We start from the raw sequence: 25769 nt of genomic DNA on the forward strand, positions 1-25769 counted from the left end.
GCTGATAGGCTGGTCCTGGACTTATTTCATAATTTACTGGCATAATTTACATATTACTATTAACTATTTATGGTTCTATTACTATTTATTATTTATGGTGCAACTGTAACAAAAAACAATTTCCCCCAGGATCAATAAAGTATGACTATGTCTATGAATTAAACATAGAGTGAAATGTGTTGTTTGCGTTAACAACCAAAAGATGTACTGCGGGAAAAAGCTGTTGAGAGCAACTATTGCTCTCTTTCCCCTCACGTCTTTATACTGACTATCTCTGCCCTGTCTTTCAATCCAGATGACGGATCTCGTCCCTAAATATAAACCGTCCATTTCCTTCCACAGATGCTGCCTGACCTGCTGTGTTTCTCCAGTAGTTTGTTTTTTTTTGCTCCAGATTCCAGCAGTCTCTTGTGTGTTCATTAATATATCAATCATTTCCTAGCTACACACAAGATATAGCTGCCCAAGTGGCAAATAACTTTGCCCACCATTGCCACGTACTTAAAGGCATTCAGCAACATACCGCCCATACTTGCTTACCTCCCATTACACTGCTGGCATTGAGGGCAGCAACGAAGGTCCTCCATTTCTGGTGTTATTCACGACTCCCTTCATCGTGTCAGTAGCCTCCTCTCGGTTTTGACTACTGTCAGTCATGCAAATCCCAGGTGGAGACTCGGGAATATCATCGTACTCAGATGTAGAAGGATTCTCTATTGCTGTTTCCTTAACGATCATGTTTTACCAGTCAGGGCCGTTAGCCCTAAGCTGGACCTCCGAACCTGGAGGTCTGGTGGACCACTCTTAGTCTGCCCTCTACGCTCTGACCTGTTTGGCAGGGTGACCCTACCAAGAGCCAGAGCAGAAGGTCCTGACTCCAGCCAACATAACTCTCCAGGTCATTAAGGCACACAAACCTCCAATCCACGACAAGGTTGTGGTCCTCTTGGAGAAGTAACATAAGCAATGATATTCTTTATTGCTTATTACAAAAAAATGATGGATTTTACTAGCCTCAAAAATAAACCTTATCAGTGGCAACACCAGAAATACTCAATGAATAGTTTTCGTTCTGCAGCCACTTGCCCCAGAATAACTTGCTACAGGTTTAAAGATTTTCATCATATGGATTGAAGGGCGACTTACAGCATTTTTCCCCTGGTCCCGACAGGTGCTGCATGTCTTGCATTCGATACACTGCCATCGTAAGGCCTTCACACGAGCTGTTAGTTCCGCAGAAAATTTCAAACAGGACGGATGACCTGGGAATACAGCAAGAATTATGGTGAATGTTTCATCCAGACATACATAGCCTTTATTCACATGGACATACAAAATCATAAGTCATTCAAGAACAGAAGAGATTCTGCAGTTACTGGGAATCCAGATTAACACATTCCATAGAGTGAAGGGGGAGGGGGAAGAGGGGGTACACACTCACAGGCTCCGGGTCAATGATTAGTTACTTTCTTCACTTTTTAAGGCTGTTTACAACTGCAATTCAGTGTGACAAATGTGTGCCAAACACAAATTTTAAATCTACATATTTGTGAATCCTCTGTGGCTTTATTCATTGGATTAGTAAACATGAAGATACACTATCAACATTTTAGGAACAGCATCTTCCCCTTTGCCATCAGATTTCTGAACGGAGAAAGAACCAACAATATGAACACTACCTCATGATTTTTGCTCTTTATTTTATTTTTTATATATATATATAAAATTTATGTTTATTCATTTCCATGGATACTGCCTGACCTGCTGAGTTTCTCCAGCATTTTGTGTGTGTGTTAGTCTGGATTTCCAGCATCTGCAAAATCTCTCATGTGTATAATTTATAGTTTGATTTTATGTATTCTATTGTACTGCTGCCAGAAAACAACAAATTCCATGACATATGTCAGTGATAGTACACCTGATTCCGATTCAAGCAAATTAACAAGTGTGGGGCAGCCTATGTTTTACTGCAGCTGAAATTAGGTTTCTATTAGAAACTGGAAAGGAGATTTTGCTTTGATTTGATTCTTTCATCAAATGTAGATGTCATTTGCATTTATTATCCATGCTAAATAGTGTATTTTCAGGTTTAATTTATATGACTTTCCCATATTTTTAATGGTAAGCACAATTCAGCAGTAGTTATTGTGTTTCGTTATGAATGAAATGACACGCTTGTCTTTTCATGCCAAAGTTCCAAATAAAGCCAATTGGAAAGGTGTTTTAGGCATTGTGCAGCTGAAGTACTGAACTGCAGTGGATATTTGGGTGCCATGGCAGTACAGCGGTTAGCACAATGCCGTTACAGCTTGGTGTGTCCGAGTTCAATCCTGGCATACTCCGCAAAGAGTCTGTATGCCCTCCCCATTGAATGTGTTCCTTTCCTCTGGGTCTTCCAGTTTCCTCCCACACTCCAAAGATGCACTGGGTAGGTCATTGCAAATTGAACAGGTTAGGGTTAAATTGGGGTTGTCAGCGCTGCTGTGCAGTACGGGTCAAAGGGCCGGAAGGGCCTATTCTGCGCTGTAGCTCTAAATAAAAATAAGTAAAATAATAAAAGTATTTAAATGTTGTGATGGCACTTTGGGAGCATAAAAATAATGGGAAAGAGCTGATGAGATGTGGAGATATTGGATAGAATCCCTGTTCTGGTCCTTTAAAATATCCAACAGGGAGGATGGGAACTGCCTTCGGTGTTGAAGCCCTGGGAGAAGGCTTTGGAGTGCCAGGGAGGAATGTACTGCAGCAGAGAGCTGTTTCTACAAGTATTTCTTTCAATCAAACCCCAAAGAATTGCCAACACATACTTTTCCATAATATGACGGCAACTAATGTGAAGCCTTGCAACCCATCAGAATGCTCTCCACTGCATATCTGTAGGAATTTGCTGGTCTTCAGTGACACACCAAATCTCCTCAAACTCCTAACAAAGTATAGGCTTCTTCATAACTGCATCGATGTGTTGGGCCCCAGAACCAATCCTGAGGTGTTGATGCCCAGGAAACCCAAGATTAGAGGGGACACAGTAATTTAAAGCAGAGGTGGGTGAAAGCTTCTCACAGAGGGTTGTAAAACTGGAATTCTCTACCTCAGAAGGCCAGATCATTAGGGGTGTTTAAAGAAGAGATGTATAAATTTCAACAGTACCAGGAAATTGAAGGCTATCGGGAACTTACACAGAGGGACAGATGAGGCCTGAGGTAGATCAACTGTGATTATATTGAATGACAGGACAGGCTTGATACTGTCTCTTCCAATGACAGGAGAGAAAACTCTCCCTGTCATTTGTACAATTATAACAAAGTATTTAAATAATCAGTTACAGGTTAAATTGATGAATTTTGGATCTGTTCAAACACAAGGTATTATTCCTTTAAATAAAATATTCCAAAGATAAGCATTTGACTTAAGTTTAGGATTGTTTTAATTTGAGTTCCTTTTGAGGAAGCAACATCTTAATCTGAATTAAACTGACACTAATCAGCAAGGTTTGAAGTTGAGTAAAATGTTTCACAAGAAAACAAAAATATTCCTAGGTTAAAATTGATGGTAGTTTGAAAAACAGAACTCTATCAGGGATGGACTGCAGGATCTCACAAGCTGCATGTGCACGTCCTGTGTGGTTTACTGAATAATTTCAAAGCTATTCTGCCCACACATTCTATGCTATGTATGTCACCCACAACAAGGAACTCTATCAGGCAATTAGTAATCAGCAGATATTATGAGATGCAGGAAATAAATTGTGTACATTCTTTTTACATCTATCTGTACTTCCTACTGGTCAGATTTCTTTTCCTTTGAGAGGAAAACTTGTTCCACGCTTGGATAATGCAACCATTTAACTGAAGTGCATGTATATCGAAGCAATGCTTTATTTGACTTAAAGGTTACCCTAATGCTCCAAAGACTGTCACAATTAGCTACTGTCACCATTTAAATATGTTATTTCCTTTGATCCAATTCAACTGAGGTGCCCTGGAAGAGATGCACACCAATGCTCAAGATGTTAGTTCTCGTCAATCAATGTTACCTAAATGCATAGCAAAACACAAAACGTACTGGAGGAACTCAGCAGGTCAGGCAGCATCTACGCCAACTGTTTAATCCTCTCTATAGGTACTGCTTGATCTGCTGAGTTCCTCCAGCATTTTGTGTGTGTTCCTCTGGATTCCCCCCATCTGCAGAATTTCTTGTTTTTACCCAAACCCATGTCACTCTTCCTGTTCTTGTATCTGCTTTTGTCAAACAAAATGCTTTGTTGTCCCTTTCCTGCAACCTTCCCACTGGCATTCAACCACCTTGCCAGTTTCCAATCAACATCTCTCAGATCTACTGTGGCCATTACTTACCAAGCAGCAATATAACAAAAACATTGTGATTTGATTTCCTATCTTCATTCCCTGCTTTTGATCAATTCAGTATACTACCTGAGAATTGGGACTTTAAAAGCCTAATATGGCTTATCCAAAATGGCAGAGACCTCACTCTTGAGATAGAACAGGAGTTAAATTTAACTCATGGAACCATCTTTTTAACTACCTCAACACATAATTATTAGTTAGGGAGAAAAGTAATAAGAGCAGACAGAACTACAAAGGAAATAGCTATCATAATTAGAATTGACTTTTGAACTAAGTAAGGAAACACTAGAAAACATCCTGACACAGAAGATCCTGTTCTCCGCTATTTCTCTACTTAGATAGGGAATTATTAGAGATCTCTATATATTATTGTGTGAACTTATTATTCAGTTACATAATGGCTTTAAATATAATATTGTATTGATTGAGGAAAAGGCTGCCCAACTTTTAAACAGCTAACCTGGCTTGGGATCTGCAAGGTTTTAAATTGAAAATACTGTATGTGTCCATCTACCAAAACAGGTCTAAAGCTTCAAGATGGCAATTTTCTGCAGCAGGCAGGAAGTCAGATAATGACTATGACTAAAAGTTAATATTTGAATTTGACAATCTAGGTCATTACTGATGCCTGTGTAAGACCTGAAAATTGGGGAACAAAAGAGAGATAGCTAAATAAAAGTTTGAGGTTAATTTATTATCGAAGTATATATTGTCACCGTATACCACCTTGAGATTCATTGTCTTGCAGGCATTCATAATAGAAAATATAACAGAATCAATGAAAAACTGCATACAAAAACCAATATACAGAAGAAGACAAACTGCACAAATAAATAAATAGACAGATACATAGATGGATCAATACCAAGAACATAAGTTGTCTTACAGGTTGCAAATTGCAGCAATAACAGTTCAGAAGATGTGTTGCATATCTCAAAGTTTTGTGAGCTGACAAGGGTAAATAAATACAAGATGCAGAGAAGCACAGAAAGGAATGAAAAAAAGTGAGAAAATAGGGATAAGACAGGAGAAAGAGGCACAAAGGGGAGTGCCATGGAGGTCCAAGATGAAGACGGAAATTTAAAAAAAGAGGAAAAAGGAGAAGAGATATGAAAATAAGAAATAAGCACATGGAGAGAAAGAAGCAACAATCATAAAAGGAGACCTGAAAAGAACTTGTGAGCTTGGATCAAAAATAATGAAAGATATGGGAATAGGAGAAAGAAAGTGAAAGTGAAAAACTGAGACAAGCACAAGGGTTTAAAGAAAAACAAATCTTGGTTAAACTGTTGGAGAAGGCAGCATTCCAAATGCCACTTTAACGAGCAGGATTTTGAAACGTTTTGCATAATGTGCCTGTCATCTGGCATGAGTAAAAACAATAATTAAATTTCTAATTTCTTTCCCTGGCTCTGGAGGCTTGAAGTTAGCTGCCCTTTGTGGGGTCATGCAATCAATCATCTATTATAATGCCTACTCTGGACTCCAGGCACCAATGGAACAGGAAAACAGGGAGTTGGGGTGAATTTGTTGCTCTTCATATATGCTTTCAGCCTAGAACCCTATGATGCAATAGGCTGAATTCTCAGCATCACTAAAGCAGAAGCAGAGAAACCACACACACAACCTTTAACCCAAAAGGATCCTTTTGTCAATAACTTAAAACTTCCAAAGATTCACCCAGCAGCACTAAAAAAGCGTTAGATATTATCAAAAAGTTTTGAAGAATACATACCGCTATTACCGCAGTCTGCACAGGAAATTAGTTCCTCGCGTTTCTTTTCTCGGTTCTGCTCTTTTGTTCCAAGACAAAATCCACAGATTGGAATTGGCTCCGCACAGGGCTATTGGTGGAAGAAAACAGATGTTTTCAAGAGCTGTACATCAACATTGTCAGCACATTTGCCATTAGTGTCAATGGAGCACAGAGCCAGGGTTTTATAAAGAACTAGATGTTGTCAACTAAACTAATGACTCAACAAGCATCCAAGTATCATTTGTTTTGGGGCAACCCCCACTCTGTGTGACAGTTGGCATGAGATCTGGATAGTTCATCATGTGAGACAGATAAACTGTCATTTAACATCAAATGCACACCCAACCACCAACCCCACCCCCCCTCACCCTTCCCCAGCCCCTGCTGAGTGCCAACTTTGGTTCTTAAATCAAATTCCCAAGTGGGGATCAAAGCCAAAGTGGCATCTCAAAAGTCAATGCTCTAAATAAAATTACCTCGGTGTGCCATTTCATTTTGGAAGTCTCTCCGTCAAGATTAAGATAATTAAAATTACAATTGTTCTTGCTCAAGTCTTTAAAAATTGCCAACTTGATTACAAAGCATCCAAGAGATCTATCATAGGTTTAATATAGTTTTCTTTGATGGATGTTAGCAACCATTTTCATACTGTTATCTGCCACATGAGAAATAGTTGGACATTTTATTTTGGCAATCCTGCAGACTTCAAATTCTAAAGTTTGAGTGCAAATCAAAAATTGAGTACTTAATACACAAATTATCCAGAGCTTAGTCTAAAAGGTAAAGCTTTACCAATGCATCCATCCTTCTTTTCAAGATTATCAAGTTTCAGTCACCTCTCTGCTCACATGCAAATTTAACAGTGTATTGATACTGTTACTGTAAACCGAACAAAACATACCAAGGTGCTTCACAGGAGCGTTATCAATTATCGTGCTCTTATCTGTGATATGGAAGGACATGGAAGGACTTAATAGAATCTTACAACGAAGAAACATGGGTGTAATGGCAGTGTAATAAAGGCTGGTAATGCTGGGAAGAAACGGCAACTCAAACGGCATTTATCAATGTCGGTAAAGAGCTGAAGCCTCAAGTCATCCACCTGATTTTCCTTCTGATTTAATGCAGCTGCAGCTTTTTTTTGCTATCAGTATATCACTGTGCTTTGAAAACAAATCAATAAGAAAGGCTTCCTGAACATATTAACACTGGTGAGAACAACTTGGAAGGAATGTGACCCACCACACAGCAAGCAATTTTGGACCCTTCACATTCCCTGTTGACAGAGAACTTATGCTGTGTTCTTTTCAGGGAACCAACAAACCGGCCTACATTATGGCCATTTATTGCAGAAAATTAAATAATCTGGTTTTATGCAGTGCATTGCTCAGCTGTCCCAGGGTTACTTCCAGCCAGTGAATGGTTTTCAAAGCACTGTGAAATGAAATGAAAAAATATATCGCGGCAAAGTTTTAAAACTACAAAATACTGCAAGCTGTGCAGTACTCTAACTGCAGCAGGAAAGATCACAAAGCACTCCAATGGGTGATTAGGACAGCTCAGCACATCGTTGGGACTCAACTACTGGACCTGCAGACAATCTGCAACACTCAGTGTCTACGGCACGCTTGTAATATCATGAAAGACCCATCTCAATCAGTAAAGTGGCCGTTCAATCTCTCGCCATCTGGTAGGAGATACAAAAAGCATCTCAGCCAAGACAGTGTGACTGAAAAACAGCTTCTTCCCAAGATCTAATGTACAGCTAAATAATGCTACACCCTAGCTTGCCAATGACCTTTGAGTATTTATAGAGTGTTATTATTTCTTTTAAATTAAGCCATACCACATGTATTGCAAATATCTGTTTTTGCACAGATTGGAGTAGTACTGCAATCTCATTGTCTTGAGCAATGACAATAAGGTTCCTATTCTAACATGTCCTCCTCTACTGCTGTGACGAAGCCACACTCAGGTTGGAGGAGGAACACTTTATATTCTGTCTGGGTAGCCTCCAACCTGATGGCATGCACATCGATTGAGACAATAGACAATAGGTGCAGGAGTAGGCCATTCGGCCCTTCGAGCCAGCACCACCATTCACTGTGATCATGGCTGATCATCCACTATCAGTATCCACTTCCTGCCTTATCCCCATAACCTTTGATTCCACTATCTTTCAGAGCTCTATCCATCTGTTTTTTGAAAGCATCCAGAGACTTGGCCTCCACAGCCTTCTGGGGCACAGCATTCCATATATCCCCACTCTCTGGGTGAAAAAGTTTTTCCTCAACTTCGTTCTAAATGGCCTACCCCTAATTCCTAAACTGTGGCCTCTGGTTCTGGACTCACCCATCAGCGGGAACATGCTTCTTGCCTCCAGCATGTCCAATCTCTTAATAATCTTATATGTTTCAATAAGATCCCCTCTCAGCCTCCTAAATTCCAGAGTATACAAGCCCAATCACTCCAATCTTTCGACATATGACAGTCCCACCATCCCAGGAATTAACCCTGTGAATCTACGCTGCACTCCCTCAATAGCAAGAATGTCCTTCCTCAAATTTGGAGACCAAGTCTGCACACATACTCCAGGTGTGGTCTCACCAGGGCCCTGTACAGCTGCAGAAGGACCTCTTTGCTCTTATACTCAATTCCCCTGGTTATAAAGGCCAGCATGCCATTAGCTTTTTTCAATGCCTGCTGTACTTGCATACTCGCTTTCAGTGACTGATGTACAAGAACACCTAGATCTCGTTGTGCTTCCCCTTTTCCTAACTTGACTCCATTTAGATAATACTCTGCCTTTCTCAAACTTCCACTAACCGCTTACACCCCCACCCCTCACTTAACTGTACCCCATTCCCGTTTTCCTCTCTCACCTTATCTCATTACCTGCCCAGCACCTCCCTCTGGTGCTCCTACCCCTTCCCTTTCTTCCAGGGTCTACTAACCTCTCATCAGATTCCCCCTTCTCCGGCCCTTTATCTCGTTCACCAATCAACTTCCCACCTCACCCCTCCCTCCCTTCCAGTTTCACCCATCGCCTACCACCTTGTACTTCTTCATCCCCTCCCCCACCTTCTTACTCTGACTTCTCATCTTTTTTCCCAGTCTTGATGAAGGGTCTCAGCCTGAAACGTCATGTTATACTGTTTCCCATGCTGAGTTCCTCCAGCATGTTGTGTGTGCTGATTGGATTTCCAGCCATCTGCAGATTTTCTTGTGTTTGTGACAATAAAGTTCCACTCTATGCTAATGTGTAGATGAACTGCATTGGTGAAGGGATATAACGCGTGAAGAACAAGGGAAGAGTGCTCCAGCTCTTCAGTGTCATAGAATGATCCATTTGAAGGGGCAAACAATTTAAGGTCTCATTTACCACTGAATACAGTATATTTTTATATATTATTTTCCTTCCAATACAGAAAGCTGCCTTCCATACAACTCTCGGGGAAATCTCATGAGTTCTATTCCCCCACTTACTTCCTGGTAAACCTTTTATCTCGCTCTCTACTCAACTCAACCTCCTGCTACCCACCAATGCCATGGGTAATTCAGTGGCAAATTAACCTGCCAACTAGCACATCATTAGGCTGTGGGAAGAAACAACCTGGTGTGGGAGTACCCATATTGTCAAGGCAACAATGAGCTTGGATCACAGGGGCAGGGAGACCTGTTGCACAACCGTGCCAACAAAATTCACGTGAAAGGACATCAATTTAATGTACCAACATGCAAAGGGAAGTTCCCCACCTTATTACATAAGAAACATTTGTTTACAACTTATAAAGTTGTATATCACAGAGAAAGGCTCCTTGGCCCAACAAGTCCAAGCCAAACTTTCTACCCATTTACACTACTCCTAGTTGCCTGCATTAGGACCATAAATGCCTATCTTTCATCCCTTTTTGTAATATCATTTCCTCTATTATTGTTGATCTGCAGACTCCCTCACTGAGGCCATCTGCTCCTTAGTGCTGTCACTCTTCTGAGATGGTTTCTCATTTTCTATCTGCTCTCCCAGTTACCCACCTGCCGGCTGTATTTACCAATGTCTCGACCTCTGTAGCAATCTGGTGTACAGTCTACCTCAGAGCTGCGGGTGCCTTGCCGACATCATCACTGACCCACGTACTAAAAGCACAACAGATTTACTGCACAAGATATATTAAGCTGAGATCATGACAAGAAGGAAAATAGCATTATTGCAAAGGTTTTTAAATCACCTTGAAAATGTAAGAAGGATCTCCCAAAAACAACAAATATATGGTGTACTAAAATATAGTTGTGTTGACTCTGGGATCATTTGCATAATTTATTATTTCAAAATATTTGCATATCTTAACCTGCATCCTTGACACCAGATCATGGTAAAACTCAATAATATAAGCTATAATTAACATTAAAGTACTCCTCTCTGACCTCTGTTTCTAATACTCCTATTAATGGACCATCTACCCACAGAATACTCCAATAGGAATGGTTTTCTGGAAAGAATTTTATGGCGCTAAAAGGAAGGAAATTCAAAGACAAAATGAATGTCATTAGATTTGCGTGGCAGCCTACAGAACTGATTGCAGCCTCCCTCACTGCTGGGTAACAGACACGACCTCATGCTGTTCCATTATAAACAGCAGGTGGTGCAGCTTCAAACCAGTCTGAGAGCTGCTTCCCAGCTGCCCAAACCAAAGGCAAACACAGTGCAGAAAGTACTTGATATCTCTGGAATAGCTTGAGGAGGAGACACACCCAACAAGCCAGCAGGAACATGGGCACATTCAACCAAAGACCAAATAATCCGATAGGAATCTTTAACACTTTCTTTAACAAGAGAGATTATATTGAATTTTTCTTTAAAAGATTGCTTCTTGGGCCTTTACTCCCCTTTTTAGACATCAAAAGGCAGCTTCTTCTTACATGCCACATTCTGCTCAAAAGCTACCACTAGAGGTCACCAACTGCAGTTACATGGTTGACCAGGCCAATCATTTCAATACAAATGCAAGTATTTCCATTAAGAAATAACAAGAACAGCACAGGGCAGAGGTCTATAAACCTTCCGTGCATGTGCTGGCACTTCATAAGAACAGCCGTAATCAGTCTCGCCAGAGGATGGAGACTGGCTGATGAACAGGAAGCAGAGACTAGAGGCACAAATGGGTCTTTTTCTTGTTGGCAAAATGTAGCCAGTAGCAGGCTACAGGGTGGTTATCATCATTATGTGCCATGTCACATGACATGAGCAAGCATGGTCTTTGATCTTGATTGTTCCTGGCAAATTTTTCTAAAGAAATAGCTTGTCGTTGCCTTCTGATGGGTAGTGTCTTTACAAGACAGGTGACCACAGCCATTATCAATAATCTTCAGAGACTGTCTCCCTGGCGTCAGTGTTCGCATAACCAGGACTTGTGATATGCACCAGCTGGTCGTACGACCACCCACCACCTGCTCCCATGGCTTCACGTGACCCTGGTCGGGGGGGCTAAGTAGGTGCTGCATATTGCCCAGGAGTGACCTGAAGGCTAGCAGAGGAAAGGAGTGCCTTACACCTCCTTTGGTAGAGACTTATCTCCACCCCACCATAGGGTAACACACACAAAATGGTGGAGGAACTCAGTGGGTCAGACAGTTTCTATGGAGAGGAATAAAGAGCTGACAATTCAGGCCGAGACCCTTCACCAGAACAGGCAAGGTATTGGGCAGAAGCCAGAATAAGGTAGTGGGGGGAGAGAAAGGAGTGCAAGCTAAGTGATAGGTGAAACTAGGATGTTAGGTGGGTACAGAGGAAACCACGGGGATTAATTCTGGGGGATCAATCTTTAAGAACTTATACAAATCATCTGCAGGCCCAGAAGGGGTTGGTACGAATGTGCTGATTGAAAAAAATGTAAAGATGCATAACGAAGCCGCAGAGGGTTGTAGATAGGTTTATTAAATGGGCAAAATGCTAGGAAATGGTGTATATAAACCTGAGGAAATGTGAAGTTACCTATTCCAGTTGGAAGAGTTAAAAAGGAACATGTTTTCTAAATGGTTTGGGATTACAGGACGCTGAGATGCAGGAGAATCTGGATATCTCAGTGCATGGTCTGCAAAAGGCAGATCCAGCAAGTAATTAAGAAAACAAACTGAACCACATCATTTACTGAGCAGGGAAATGAATACAAAAGAATAAGGAGCCTATGCTTTAGTTATGTGGGGCTCCAGTGAGACCATATCTTAATACATGGATCCAGAAAAGCCACTGGGCTCACAAGTTGAAGACTGAAAAGATTGGAAAGTTGAAGAGAGAAGTATTGACAGAATGACAATAGCTATAAACATTATTTATAAGGAATTACATAAATCTGTGTAAAGATTTCTTGAAAGAGTTGAATTTCAATTTGCACAGGCCACAAGTTCTAAAATTGTAGGAAGGAAACTGCTTAGATATTTTAACTTGGTATTTTAAGCGGTGTTTCCATGCATTAGGGTTCTACATATATGGAATAATTATTTCACATTTTAATGGGAGATATATAAGAATCTTTATCTCTACTTTCATCTATGTTGTGGCGATGTTCAATAAATAGACCACAGGCAACTGAAAAATTCTCAGAATAAAACATCTGTTAAAGTTGGTCAGTCTTACTTCATACCCACTCAGAATTACAGGTGTTGGACACATTTTTGCCCTACTTAGGCAAAACAAAGACTTGAATGGTTAAAAAATCCACTCTCAGCACCAATCCCAATTACTTCCAGGACCTTCATAAAAGCCTTTTGCAAACCATTCACCAGGACATGAAATTTCCATCTCAAGAGTTCTGCAATCACTCTCCATCTAGAAAATATGCTTCACTTTTTATTTTCCTGCCCCAGAAGACAATCATTAAAAGATGGGCCATAATTATTCCCATACTTCTTCAAACTAAAGTCCTGGTTCCATCAGATGGAATTAACAGCTACGGCCAAAGCTTATCTGCTAGGTTCAAGATACTTAGTGTAAATGTTCTCAACAAGGAAGAGAAAAAGTGTTGCATGTACTGATCTAACAGGAGAGATCAAGAATCAAAGCTAAACATTGATATTCTTTGGATATAAAATAACACAGTACATCAGCTATCTGAAGCAAATATAACCCATAGAAAGGCAAATATTATGCAATATAGAGTATGCATATTGTGGAAGGGAATTGCTGGAATGCTGGACATGATATTTTTTGGATTTTCTCATGGATTTAGATATGGTTCAACACAGGTGGAAGTACTACACTGCCGTACTCTGAAAACTGGTTACCAGACACAAAGCAGAGTGGAAGTAAACAAATCTCAAGTTTGCGTTTGCGTTTAAAGTCTCAAGTTTGTGGGCATTGCAGTGGTGAGTGCTTGGAGCCCTGGCATGCTGAACAATTTAACCGAGGGAACCAAATATCGTATTTCCAAGTTTTCTGACAATAATCAACTACTCTTGTCAGAACGGAGAGGATGCAACAAAGTAGCAATGCAAAATGGGCAAGAATAGAGCAGATGGAACATAATGCACAAAAATGTGAGGTCATCCACTTTGTTGTGTATGTCAGAAAGGCTGAGTATTTATCAGGTGGTGAGAGACAGGACAGCGTCAAGGAGACTTAAGTGTGCTTGCACATAAATCAATGAGGGCCAACATGCCAACCCGGCAAGTGATGAGGAAGGTAAATGGTATGCTGGCCTTGATTATAAGACCATAAGATATAGGAGCAGAATGAGGCCATTTGGTCTAACGAGTCTGCTTCACCATTTCTATTTTCCCTCTCAGCCCCAATCTCCTACCTTCTCCCCGTAACCTTGCATGCCCTGACTAATCAAGAATCTATCAACCTCTGCCTTAAATATACCCAATGACTTAGACTCCACAACTGCCTGTGGCAACAGAATCCATAAATTCACCAGTCTCTGGCTAAAGAAATTCCTTAACTCCATTCTAAAAAGATGCCCCTCGATTCTGAGGCTACAACCTCTGGACTCAGACATCCTTGCTTTTATACTGAATGCAAATGAATGCTAATATTGCATTTGCCTTCCTCACCAAAGACTCAACCAGCAAATTAACCTTTAGGGAATCCTGCACAAGGACACCCAAGTCCCTCTGCACCTCAGATTTTGAATTCTCTCCATTTAGAAAACAGTCCACACTTTAATTTCTTCTATCAAAGTGCATAACCACACACTTCACAATACTGGATTCCATCTAAAACTGTCTAAGTCCTTCTGTAGCCTCTCTACTTCCTCAAACTAGCTGCTCCTCCACCTATCTGCACCACAAAGCCATAAATATAATGCAAAAAGTAGTGATCCCAACACAGACCCCTATGGAACACTACTAGTCACCAGCAGCCAAACGGAAAAGGTTCGCTTTATTCCCACTCCTTGTCTCCTGCCAATCAGCCACTGCCTTCCTGTAATACCAGGGGATCTTAATTTGTTAAACAGCCTCATGTGTAGCACCTTGTCAAAAGCCTTCTGAAGATCCAAGTACACCACATCCACTGATTCCCCTTTATTTATCTGCTTGTTATTTTTTCAAATAATGCCAACAGATTCGTCAAGCAAGATTTTCCCTCAAGGAAACTATGCTGACAATGGCCTATTTTATCATGTGCCTCCAAGTACCTAAAACCATATCCTTAACGATCAGCTCCAAAAGAGTTCAACCCAGATAAGTGTGAGGTGGTTCATTTTGGTAGGTCAAATAGGATGGCAGAATATAGCATTAATGGCAAGACTCTTGGCAGTGTGGAGGATCAGAGGGATCTTGGAGTCCAAGTCCACAGGACACTCAAAACAGCTATGCAGGTTGACTCTGTGGTTAAGAAGACATACAGTGCACTGGCCTTCATCAATTGTGCGATTGAGTTTAAGAGCCAAGAGGTAATGTTACAGCTATATAGGAAACTGGTCAGACCCCACTTGGAGTACCGTGCTCAGTTCTGGTCACCTCACCACAGGAAGCATGTGGAAAACTATAGAAAGGGTGCAGAGGAGATTTACAAGGATGTTGCCTGGATTGGGGAGCATGCCTTATGAGAATAGGTTGTTGAGTGAACTCGGCCTTTTCTCCTTGGAATGGCGGAGGATGAGAGGTGACCTGATAGAGGTGTATAAGATGATGAGAGGCATTGATCATGTGGTTAGTCAGAGGTTTTTTCCCAGGGCTGAAATGACTAGCATGAGAGGGCACAGTTTTAAGGTGCCTGGAAGTAGGTACAGAGATGTCAGGGATAATTTATTTTACGCAGAGTGCTGAGTGCGTGGAATGGGCTGCCGGCAACAGCGGTGGAGTCGGATACAATAGCGTCTTTTAAGAGACTCCTGGATAGGTACATGGAGCTTAGAAAAATAGAGAGCCATGGGTAACCCTAGGTAATTTCTAAAGTAAATACATGTTCGGCACAGCACTGTGGACCGAAGGGCTTGTATTGTGCTGTAGGTTTTCTATGTTTCTAACATCCTCCCAACCACTAAAGTCAGACTAACTGGATTATAACTTCTTTTCTTCTGCCTTCTTGAAGTGTGGAGTGATATTTGCAATTTTCCAATCCTCCAGAACCATGCCAGAATGAATTGATTCTTGAAAGATCATTACTAATGCTTCCACAATCTCTTCTCAAATACGAGAAGATTTGAATGCAAAAAATCTCACAGCAATAGTAATAACTCCATACTGCCACCGGATCTCATCGCATATGAAGCACCAGTAGCGTTATATTGTTTACTTTGTAAATGTACCTTATCCTAAATCTCAATCTTCTGGAATTTACATATTTTACTACCTGTTAACTTATTTGCGGTAACATTACTTTATGTAGTGTGTGAGTTATATGTACTGTGCTGTTGCACCTTAGTCCAGAGGAAGGTTGTTTCGCTTGGCAGTAGACATGTATGCAGTTGAATGACAATAAATTTGAACTTGAACTTAATTCTAAACTTGACAGGTTAAATGCTTCCCTTGGCTAAGGAGCTAGAATAATATGTTAGAACTGAGATGAGGACAAAATTTTTCAGTGTGGTGAATTTTTTGGAACTCTCCAGTGAAAATCGAGCTTATTGTCATAGACAATGAAAAATTTGCTTGCAGCTGCACCATAGGCAGATAGCATCAGAAGAGCAGCGTTCACAAGACAAGCATAAATTACAGATAAATTATACAAACTTTTTACAAGGAAGAAGGTTCAGGGGATGAGAAGATTTGGTCAAAAGATATGGGGATAGTGGTGGAAAATGGCACTGAGGTAAATCAGTCATTATTTTGATGAAAGGCAAAACAGTCTCAAAGTCCACTCTGACTCTTATTTTGAAAAAGGCATTCTATACATTCAGTGGCCAATTTATTACGTGCTCATTAATTGAAATATCCAATCAGCCAATCAAATAGCAGCAACTCAATGCAAGAAAGCATGCAGACATGGTTCAGTGGTTGTTCAGACAAAATATCAGAATGGAAAATAAATGTGATTTAAGTGACTTTGACCGTGGAATGACTATGGCAGTTCTGTGGGCAAAAACGCCTTGTAAATGAGAGAGGTCAGAAGAGAAGAGCCAGACTGATTCAAGCTGACAGGAAGGTGACAGCAAGTCAAATAACGACACGTTACAACAGTGATTGGCAGAAGAGCATCTCTATGGGTGAAAATGCCTTGTTAATGAGAGAGGTCAGGGGAGAACAGCCAGACTGGTTCAAGCTGACAGGAAGGTGACAGTAATTCAAATAACCACACATTACAACAGTGGTCTGCAGAAGAGCATCTCTCAATACACATGTCCAACCTCATAGTAGAAGAGCTACAGCAGCAGAAGACCACACTTGTTCTACTTCTCTACAAGATAAAATGGCTGCTGTGAGTATGTATTTGCATATGTCAAAATAATCCTTCAAAATAGACTCAAGAAATCTACCCTTTACCAGACAGTTGTAACAAGACATGGAATTCAGCAGGTGAGGGATGAAAGCCTTGAACCAATTTCTTCAGTAATGTGACAAACTCAAGCTGCATTTTCATCCACAGGAGAGGACACTGCAAGTGCCTCAGCGCGTTTATTTAAAATGGCACGTTGCCCATGAAATTACCTTCTTCACCAAAAAGTGTCAGCAGACTATGGCCAGCCTGTTGCATGTCACGGTATAAATTGCATTTGTGACAACATTCATGCAATTATTATGTGAAATCAGCATATAGTGACACCTTCACCAGCAACCGGCCTCTGCACACTCCGGCTGCGGGGCAGATTACTGAAGCAAACTGCAGTCTGATTGCCACAGTGTGTACAGAGGGCAGGACGGATCCACAGGAAGCTGACATCCTAACCTCTTTGCCTCAGGGATCGGAGCTCTATAACCCATGGCAATAACAATCTACTTAAATTGTTTGATCTCAGAGTCGGTAATCCCTGGATACAGGAACTAGTTCGAGAGCTCAGAAAAAAAAGAACCTCTGTAGGACTTTTACCCGTTGCTATGACCTGCATTTGAAATCCAAGCCAAACCAAGCATTGGCTGCTGATTAATGTCAGCCAATGTCATCTCATGGAGCAAGTGTAGACAGTTAACAAATATACTTGATCTCTAAAATCAGAGGGGACTACTTCAGTGAATCACAGAAATGTGTGAGCGGTCAGAGTTCATACAATCTTTACAAAGCAAACCAACAACACTCCCCACTAAAAAAGATGCTCACTGCTATCAATAATTTTTCTCTACAGCTCTATACAAGCACCTTACCCATTAGGCCCCAAACTGAAAGGTAGAATAACCTCGAAAGAGTGGACGTGGAGAGAATGTTTCCTGTGGTGGGGGAGTCTAAGACCAGAGGACACAGCTTCAGAATAGAGGGATATCCTTTTAGAACAAAAATAAGGAGGAATTCCTTTTAGCCAGAGGTAGTGAATCTTTGGAATTCATTATCACAGGCTGCTGTGGAGGCCAAGTCATTGCGTATGTTTAGCGCAGAGGTTAATAGATTCTTGATTAGTCAGTGCATGAAGGATAAACAGAAGACGGCAGGGAATTGGGGCTGAGAGGAAAAATGGATCAGCCATGATGGAATGGCAGAGCAGACTCAAAGGGCCAAATGGCCTAATTCTAAATCTTACGGTCTAAAAACTTTATGAAGCTGTTTTGACGTGGAACATCTAAAAGATGCTTCATAAAATTCAAGAAATAAACTTAGCTATTTAGCATCATTTTCACTCTATGGAGGTCCCAAGATGTTTCAAAGAGGACTTCAAGGAATGCAAAGTGTAATACAGGAAACAGCAACCAATTTGCATACAGCAAGCTCCCATGTATAACAGCATGCTAATAACCAAAACATCTGAGGGTTTTTGCGAAGTTAAGTGTGGATAAATGCTGCCATCAAATTTCTGAATAGTCCAGGAACTCATGAACACCATCTCACTATTTTTATATTTTATAAAAATGCTATTCTAAAAGAAAAACACATTAATCAGGTCTTTTTGAAAGAGAGATGGAAGGGAGAAGAGATTTAGCCTGAGAACCCCACGGCATGCAGTTGCATTGCAAGGATGCTGTTACAAATGCTGAAGAAAGCGAAGTTTAAAAAAAAATCAAATTCTAGCTACCGAAAGGTTGACTAGTTGTACACAAGAATGAAATGGCATAGAAAGGGAAAGGATTTGTTTAACACAAGGATGAAAATATGTGTAAACTGGACATCAGGGAATAATATTGATCAGTAAGAAATGAAATAAACTTTAGGTTGGATCTACAGCGAGACAGATTACAAGTGACAGCACATTAAGTAAGTTTATAGAACTTAGATGAGTTTATGGAATTCACAGCAGATGCAATCTCACTGGCTTTCCAAAGCCTTAGACCACCAGGATAACAGCAATATCTACATCAGGCTGCTGCTTTTCCTTATGAAGGCTCTGTGTTCAACACTATTATCCACTTCGTACTAATCAATAAGCTTCAAATCCAGGTGACTGTGCCTTCCTCTGCAGCTGGATCCGTGATTTCCTCACCAGGAGACCACAGTCAGTGCGGATCAAAAATAAATCACCTCCTTGCTGACAACACAGGTGCATCTCAAGGATGTGTGCTTATCCCACTGCTCTACCCCTCTACACTCACGAGTGTGGCTCAGCACAGCACAAACACGCCATCTATGAATTTGCTGATCACTCAGCTGTTGTTGGCATCATCTAAGATGGTGACGAGGAGGCGTACTGGAGTGAGATAGATCAGCTAGTTGAGTGGTGTCACAACAACCACCTTGCACTCAACATCGGTAAAACCAACAAACTGATTGTGCACTTCAGGAAGGGGAAAATACACACACCGGTCCTCTTTGAGGGGACAGCAGCGTCAACTTTCTGGAAGTCAACAGCCCTGAGGATTTATCCTGGGCTCAATGTACTGATGCAATTATGAAGTAGGCGTGCCAACAGCTATACTTCATTAGGAGTTTGTGGACATTTGGTATGTCACCAAAGACTCTCACAAATTTCCACAGATGCACTTTGAAGAGCATTCTGACTAGTTGCATCACTCGTCTGGTAGAGGCTCCATTGCACAGGATCAAAGACAGTTGCAAAAGGCTCTAGACTCAGCCCGCTTCATCACAGGAATAATTCAACCAACCATCAAGGACATCTTTAAAAGGTAGTACCTTAGAAGGTGGCATCCATCATTAAGGACCCTCACCATCCAGGACCATCCAGGACATGCCTCTCCTCATTACTACCAGGAGGATTTATTAGGATCCTCTGGGATTATTGCAAAGAGGTGGTACAGGCCTGAAAATGCACATTCAATCTTTAAGGAACAGCTTCATGAAACAACAAATTTCATGACATAGTTCTGTGACAATAAATCTGATTCTTAGTCTGGAAAGTAAGAGCAGGGACGTAACTATCAGATAGATTGAGACAGGTCATGTGGAGAGTCATGGAATTAGAAATCTGGGTCTGAAGATCAGTTTTCAATTGAACAAGTTGCAGATACTCCCTCAGCTAGTGAACAGGAGGTGACTGGACTTAACGGTCAAGAAACAAAGATGGTGGTAATGAGTTACTTATTTAGTCTTACCAATATTACTCTGAGGAGAATGGAACTTTTTGAGAAGAAATGAGTCCCAATTAAATTGTATGTAATTTTGTCACCTTGCAGAATTCTCCCAAAAAGGAAAATAGTATATTCTGGACCATGGTGGTTCTTTTCTCCGTGTAGAATCCTGTTACCAAAAATTATTTTGGTACTCACGCCACCAGGTTTAGGAACAGTTACTACCCCTCAACCATCTGGCTTTTGAACAAACAGGATAACATATATATATATATTCATGTTTTCTTTCTTTCTTTTTTTTCTTTCTCTCTCTCTCTATCTATCTATCTATCTATCTATCTCTATTAATAAGATCAACTTCACTTGCCACATCATTGAACTGTTCCACCAATGGACTCGCTTTCAAGGACTTTTCATCTCATGTTCTCATTATTTATTGGTTATTTATTTATATCATTGTTTCTTCTTTTTTGCATTTCCACAGCATGTTGGCTTCTGCACTAAGATTGAAAGCCCTAGTTTGGTAGTTGCTCATTGATTCTGCTATTGTTACTATTCTATAGATTTGTTGATTATGCCCACAGGAAAATTAATCTCAGGGTTGTATGTGGTGACATATATGTACTTTGATAATAAATTTACCTTGAACTTATTTTAGGGCGGACATATGTAGCTAAATAACAAATTTGTGAATTCGTGAATGCAAAAATAGTACTGTCAGATTTGAAGCAAGTCTAAGATTCAGTGATTAGTGAGTCACTACACGAAGCAATGAGCTTTTTGCAGTGCACATTACCAAAATAATGGCAAATTGCACGACTAGTCATAAGTGGATTCAAAAAATATTGAATGGAATTCCAAATTACTGAAAATATTTGCTATCTTAAATTCTTCATACAACAGATTTACCTTCCTATATTTGCTTCTCCCCTTAAAAATGCATCATTCTGCTATTTGCTCCATTGTGTAGTTGGGTGCAAATTTTTGTTTGAAAACACTCCTGTGAGATGCCTCTAGGCATTCGATTCTCTGGAAAGCATAACAAGCTGTTATTAATGTTCAATTCTTACTTAGTATTTTCCCAGAGGAAATAATGGGTTAAATGACTATTTTTAAAGAATTCCCTTCACTTTGCTTCAATGGATTCTAAGATGGACTAAGAGACTTACGCAGGATCCTCGGTCCCTGTCAGAAATGGAGCCGGAAGAGTTGCTTGGGGTGTTCAGTACTCTTTGCACGTGGTCTCCAAGTATTCCCACTTGACAGGCACAAGGTGCTCCTGGTCACTCTTTCTCCACAAGCTAAGAATTCGCAAAAGACTGTTGCAAATCTTCCCCTCAAGGTGGCTTTGAAAATATCCTTAAACATTTTCTCTGCCCTTTTAGAAATTTCTTGCTATGGTGAAGCTTGGCAAAAATAAAGCATCCCTTTTACCAGTGGCACCAACACTGGATAATAGACCCATCAACAGAACCATAACGGGATCCAACTGCTCCTTGTCCTGTACTTGTGCCTAAGGGCTGATGTATACGTCAGCTACCACAGTGAGCTCCAGAGGGCTATAGGCTGAGCCAGCATCATCATGAGCACTAGCCTCCCCACCATTAAGGACATCTTCAAAAGGCAATCCCTCCAGAAGGCAGTGTCTATCATTACGGACCCCGGTCATCAAGAACATGTCCTTTTCTGATTGCTACCACCAAGGAAGTGGTACAGGAGCCTGAAGACGCACACTCAAGATTTTAGGAACAGCTTCTTCCTCTCTGCCATCCGATTAATGAACAGTCAAGAAACCCATTAACACTACTGCACTATTTTGCTCTTTCTTCACTCAGTTATTGTTTTATATTATATTATTGTAACTTGTAGAATTCTTTTTTTGTTCTGTATTGCACTGTACTGCTGCCAGAAAACAACAAACCACAACATAGTTACAAGAAAAAGTTTGTGAACCCTTTCCAATTACCTGGTTTTCTGCTTTAAAATATGGTCTGATATGAATGTCAGTGACAATACACCTGATACTGATTCAAGTCTATGCCCAATTGCAAGGGTGTTCAAGGTGACTGCAGACTAATCTTTGCCACACTGATAATAACATGTACAACTAATGGCCACATATCCAAATTGTTACCCATACGCTCACTTATTCCACTCTCTCCAACACAGACACATACTTTTTGCCCGCAGCCTACCCATTAGCCCCCAGAATTGCCGCTTCCCCACTGCCCTTCCCCTCTCCACACCATCATCCTGCCCTCACTGACACTGTGCTCCTCCTTCTCACTTCACTAAACCTCTCCACACACCAGTCACTACTAATCACTACTAATCATACATATTGTACAGTTAAGATGCCATGCTAAGATCCAAAGTCCTCAAAGCTGCGATCAAGTCCCACCACAGTGGTCAGAATTCCCAATAACTTTAAGCCAAGATTTTTAAAAAGCTGAAGGATACACAGACATTCCCACAGCCACTGAGGATCTTGCATACATAGCCACCAGTACTTTAAACATCTGTAGAGCAATCAGCTCAAGACGATTTCAAAGGTTTGTTACCTTCACTTATTAACTTTTGTTGGGCTTAATGAAACAATTTGTTGGGCTTGACCATCAGATAGTGCTTTGAACACAATGGAATGCTTCAATGGTCAGTGCTCTCAAATTCCTAATTTATTTTTAAAAAAGGAAGGAGGACTATGAGCTGGACAGGCAGATGCAAAGGCACACCCCAGACGGGATCTCCGAGCCAGGAAGTCAGTCAGCCTTGCAGATTAATTTCCTCGTCATCTAACTGGCTCCTCTATCTCAGTGACTTAACTGATGATGCCAACGTACCCTGTGAACCAATGTGTAATTCCAGAGAAATACACTAGAAGTTATGTAACAAGTCTCAGCACTGTTCTGTGTTATTATCTGGCACAAAGACGAATAATTTTCCATTCTGAGAAATTGAGAAAAACTCAAAAATGTATACACACTGGTTTTTCTAGACGGAGACATTTTGTGGTGTCTGTCACTCAGCGGGTTTTCCCCAGCGGTAGCATTAAAATGACCACTGTTATTCAGGCTTTCCTTAATACCTCTTTCAATGAGGCTCATGAATCCATACAGATAGATGTATCTACGAGGCAAAAGACGTCTGACATCACAGAGAATAAATAAATTGTAGTTTTTAAACAGTATGTCCAAATAATTGCATTTATTCCTCCCCTTCCATCAGAAAAGGGCTCCAACTTTACACTCCAATCATACAAGAGAAATGGCTTAATTCAAAATCTCATTAATTAGAAGCAGCCTTGGATTCTTTGCTTTGGACTGTACCCTCCAGACCAACTATCCACCAGTATGGGAAGGTCTTTCATATTGTCACTAATGTGGCAACTTTGCCTTCTGCAAACAGTATGACAGCATACCAATGAGTCCAAATGGCAGATTCTTACAGCTGTCAGGACTTTAAAAATAAGCATCTATTATAAATATATAATAAATGTTAAGACAGTTCACCAAATTAGTCTGCTGTACCATTCCATAAATTCATACCTGATCTAATCTTGGCCACAATTCTATTTTCTGCTTGCTCTCTATAACCATCAATTCCTATGTAGTCCAAAGTTCTATTCTGTATATAATTGAGCAGCGGGGTAAAGATACTTCTCTACCAAAGGAGATGTAAGACGCTCATTCCCACCGTTAGCCTGCAGATCACCCTTGGGCAAGGTGTAGCACCTGCTTAGCCCCCTCCGATCAGGGTCAGGTGAAGCCGTGGGAGCAGGTGGTGAATGGTCGTATAAGCACCTGGTGTATGCCATGTCCTGGTTATGCCACCATACTCACCAGGCAGAAAATCTCTAAAGAGTATTGATAATGGTTAGGGTCATCTGTCTTGTAAAGACACTGCCCAGTAGAAGGCAATCACAAACCATTTCTGTAGAAAAATTTGCCAGGAACAATCATGGACGTTGGAAGACCATGATCACCCACGTTATATGACATGGCACACAATGATGGTGATGATGATGATGATGATGATAATGATATATTTAATTACTTGAGATCCACACGTTTCCTGGGTAATGAGTTCCAAAGATTCACAATGGTCGGAGAAGAAACTTCTCATCTTGGTCATAAATTGGGATCCTTTTATCCTGGTTCTAGATGACCCCACTTAAGAAAGCAACCTCTTAGCAAGTACACCATCTAGTTCCTTCAGAACCAAATGTTTTAATAAAGTTAGCTCTCACTCTTGTAACCTCAGTATAGGCACGACTTTTCCACCATAAGGCAATAATATGGGTAGAAGAGTGTGCCACCAATCCACCTCATGTTGTCATTAAAGATCTGCATTGAGGTGCGAGGTTATAAAGTAGTAATAGTTACGTACTGAGAGATACAGCATGGTAAAAGGCCCTTCCAGCCCAACAAGTCTGCGCTGCCCAATTAACCTACTGGTCCACGTGTCTTTGGAATGTGGGAGGAAACCAGAGCACCATGTGGCCACGGGGAGAACTTTCTTACAGACAGCAAAAGAATTGAATCTAAGACACTGGTGCTGTAATAACAGTCTACTAACTTCTATGCCACTGTGCCAACCATATCTGTGGTGTACACGATCATTCCAACCATAATAAGATTTGATCGTAGCATTTTAATAGGAGTCCAATTCTACCCTTTCTTTCTTAATTAAGTAAAAAATTGTTAACATTTTGGCAAACTCATCTACTAATTTTTTTGGAAGGAGTTCAATTTACTTTAGTCATGAAATAACCATTTTCAGATATGGCAAATTATGGTTACAATCCATATATAAAGGTCATGTGAAAAAAAAACTTTAAAAAAGATCTCAGAATTAAATAGAACTATTTATCTTGAAGAGAAAGGAAGGGGCAGTCAAAGGAGTTACTGATATATATCCTGGACCTCAATAAAACAAAAAATTCAAGATAGACTCACATATTGTAGATTGTCCTGTGAATAGGCTAGGGTTAAATAGGTAGGTTGTTGGGTGACGCGACCTGTTGGGCCAGAAGGGCCTGTCTGTGCTCTATCTCTAATTAATAGATAAACAAAAAAAAACCACAGAAAATACTCTCAAATGCTCTTGGCTTTTCAGCTAGATTACTGAGCTAAAATACTTAGAAGACAATCTCGATTTAACTATCCTTTATGTACATGAAATGCTGTAGGAAAGCAGCATCCATCATCAGAGATCCACTCCACTCCTCTTCTTGCTGTTGTCATCAGGTATAGCGTTCAAGTGATTCAGGACTCAAACCAGGTTCAAGAACAGTTACTATCCCTCAACATTCAACTCTGGAATGAAAAGGGATACTTACACTCACTTTTTTGACAATGGCTATCTTTGAGATGTTTCCCACAACCAATATCTCAGTTTAAGGACACTTTATTTCATTGTCTCATGTTCTCACTATTTACTGCTATTTATTTATATTTGCATTTGCACCCTTTATTGTCTTCTGCACTCTCACTGACCTTTCATTGATCCTGTTTTAGTTACTACTCTATAGATTTGCTGAATATGCCACAGGACAATAATCTCAGGGTTGAATATGGTGACATAGATGTACTTTGATAATA

At 40.5% G+C, this 25769-nt stretch overlaps 1 protein-coding gene across 2 annotated transcripts in view; it reads right to left on the bottom strand.

The window, feature by feature from the left end:
• Window positions 1–25769, bottom strand: part of LOC140201864 (histone acetyltransferase KAT6A-like) — a 198848-nt gene that overhangs the window by 96710 nt on the left and 76369 nt on the right. For both annotated transcript variants that reach the window (XM_072266610.1, XM_072266609.1), the window contains exons 3-4: window positions 6100–6208; window positions 1147–1262 (exon numbers count right to left, since the gene is read on the bottom strand). In XM_072266610.1, coding sequence (XP_072122711.1) covers window positions 1147–1262; window positions 6100–6208 — 225 coding nt within the window. The remainder of the gene's footprint in view (window positions 1–1146; window positions 1263–6099; window positions 6209–25769) is intronic.

The sequence above is a fragment of the Mobula birostris genome, chromosome 8 (assembly GCF_030028105.1).
Source record: "Mobula birostris isolate sMobBir1 chromosome 8, sMobBir1.hap1, whole genome shotgun sequence".
Taxonomy (NCBI): Eukaryota; Metazoa; Chordata; class Chondrichthyes; order Myliobatiformes; family Myliobatidae; genus Mobula; species Mobula birostris.